We start from the raw sequence: 1632 nt of genomic DNA on the forward strand, positions 1-1632 counted from the left end.
GTTCTACACGCAATTCTTCATGTGTTTTTCAAATTGCATTACGACAGGAAAATTTTACCGCATACGTGCAGTTGAATCTGGGCCTATCATTGTCATGAATCCTCATTTGTCTACGCAGATTTCCTAAATGGGTGAAACTTCTATTGCATCCCGAACAAGCGTGCGGTTTTTCACCAGTATGAGTCATCATATATCTAACCCGACCCGATTGATCGGTAAACTTCTTCCCACATCTCGAACAAGAGAACGGCCTCTCACCAGCGTAAATCTTCATATGTGTACGCAGGTTCCCTCTCTGGTTGAAACTCTTCTTGCATTTCAGACAAGAGAATGGGTTAATACCGGTATGAATCATCACATGTCTATGCAGAGCCGATGACTTAACGAAGCCCGTCGTGCATGTCGCATTTGAACCGCTTTTCACCTGTGTGAGTCGTACGCTCTTGTTGTTTTCTTTTGATGTTACCTTTGTTTCCTTTGGACTCTTTCCTTTTGATTGTTTGGATGTTGGACGTTTCATTTTGATACCTCTTAAGCCAGATTTTCTTTTGATTTATTCCTGTACTTGTTTGTTCTCTACTAACTTCTTGAATTGGTGGCTTCAACGAGCTTGCGTCATTCTGATCAATTCTGTTTGCGACTCCTCAAATTATATGAAGTTATCAATTTTAAACTACACTAAATGTTCAAAACCTTAGAAATATTTCAGTGCTACCTTATATTCTGTAACTTTGAATGAACTTACGATAGTTTAAGTGTCACCCAGTTGGAAGAAGAAAATGAAGCAGATGAAATGCGTATTGATGAGAGTTATTTTTTGGCAATTCTGAAAAAAATATCCAAATTTACTAGTATACTGAATGGTTGCTTATAACAAACAACACCGTCTTATGTTTGACAATTGCGCAAAACTTTGTCAAGCATATACTTTTCTAAATATATTAGTGCTGAAAATGAAATTGGTACGCATTCATTGTTTGCATAGCATGAACACCCTTTATTCAATCGTCAAACACAACAATTTATTCATCTAGAGATTGGCCATAGATATTCCAAAGCAGATTTTGTGCAAATTTGCACTGTTACAAATTTGATAAAAATATAAGTTGTTTAAAAAACAGATTATTTATTTATATATTTGTCGTGGAGTCCTAAAATCTCACAACCAAAACTTTGAAAAGCAGCTGTCATTCTCTGTCGAAATAAATAAACTAGAATTTACTAAACAAAATTTTACGGAAGGCAATTTAACAGATACCACCCAACCAATTGTGTTAGGTATTGGTAGATGATCACATATATAGGTATTAATTTCGATGGGAGTGGCTGTCCACATGTATCGATAACTTTTATTCACGTGTAATAATGCAATAATAGCAGTCACTATTTAATCCCTTATACTGAATAATTTTATTTCAGCTGCGTATTGCATTGTGGGAAATGATTAATTTATGCAAATCTTTTACGGCATTTTTTACAGTTTTGTTTTGTTTCGTTTCAGTTTCGAAACTTTCGAAATTGAGGCCATATTGATGAGAGGGAAAAACTGCATTACTTTATCGTTTGTAATTAATGCTATTAATTTATTCATGCTGAATAATAACATGAAAGCTTTCCTTCGGACTCCATATC

At 34.9% G+C, this 1632-nt stretch overlaps 1 protein-coding gene across 1 annotated transcript; it reads right to left on the reverse strand.

The window, feature by feature from the left end:
• Positions 1-28: 28 nt before the first annotated feature.
• On the reverse strand, positions 29-580 carry LOAG_14728 (oocyte zinc finger protein XlCOF6; the record flags this gene model as incomplete). Its single annotated transcript, XM_003150223.2, has 1 exon — positions 29-580. The coding sequence occupies exon 1, from the start codon at positions 518-520 to the stop codon at positions 29-31; it is 492 nt and encodes a 163-aa protein (XP_003150271.1). The 5' UTR covers positions 521-580.
• Positions 581-1632: the final 1052 nt, after the last annotated feature.

The sequence above is a fragment of the Loa loa genome, assembly GCF_000183805.2.
Source record: "Loa loa unplaced genomic scaffold supercont3.812, whole genome shotgun sequence".
Taxonomy (NCBI): Eukaryota; Metazoa; Nematoda; class Chromadorea; order Rhabditida; family Onchocercidae; genus Loa; species Loa loa.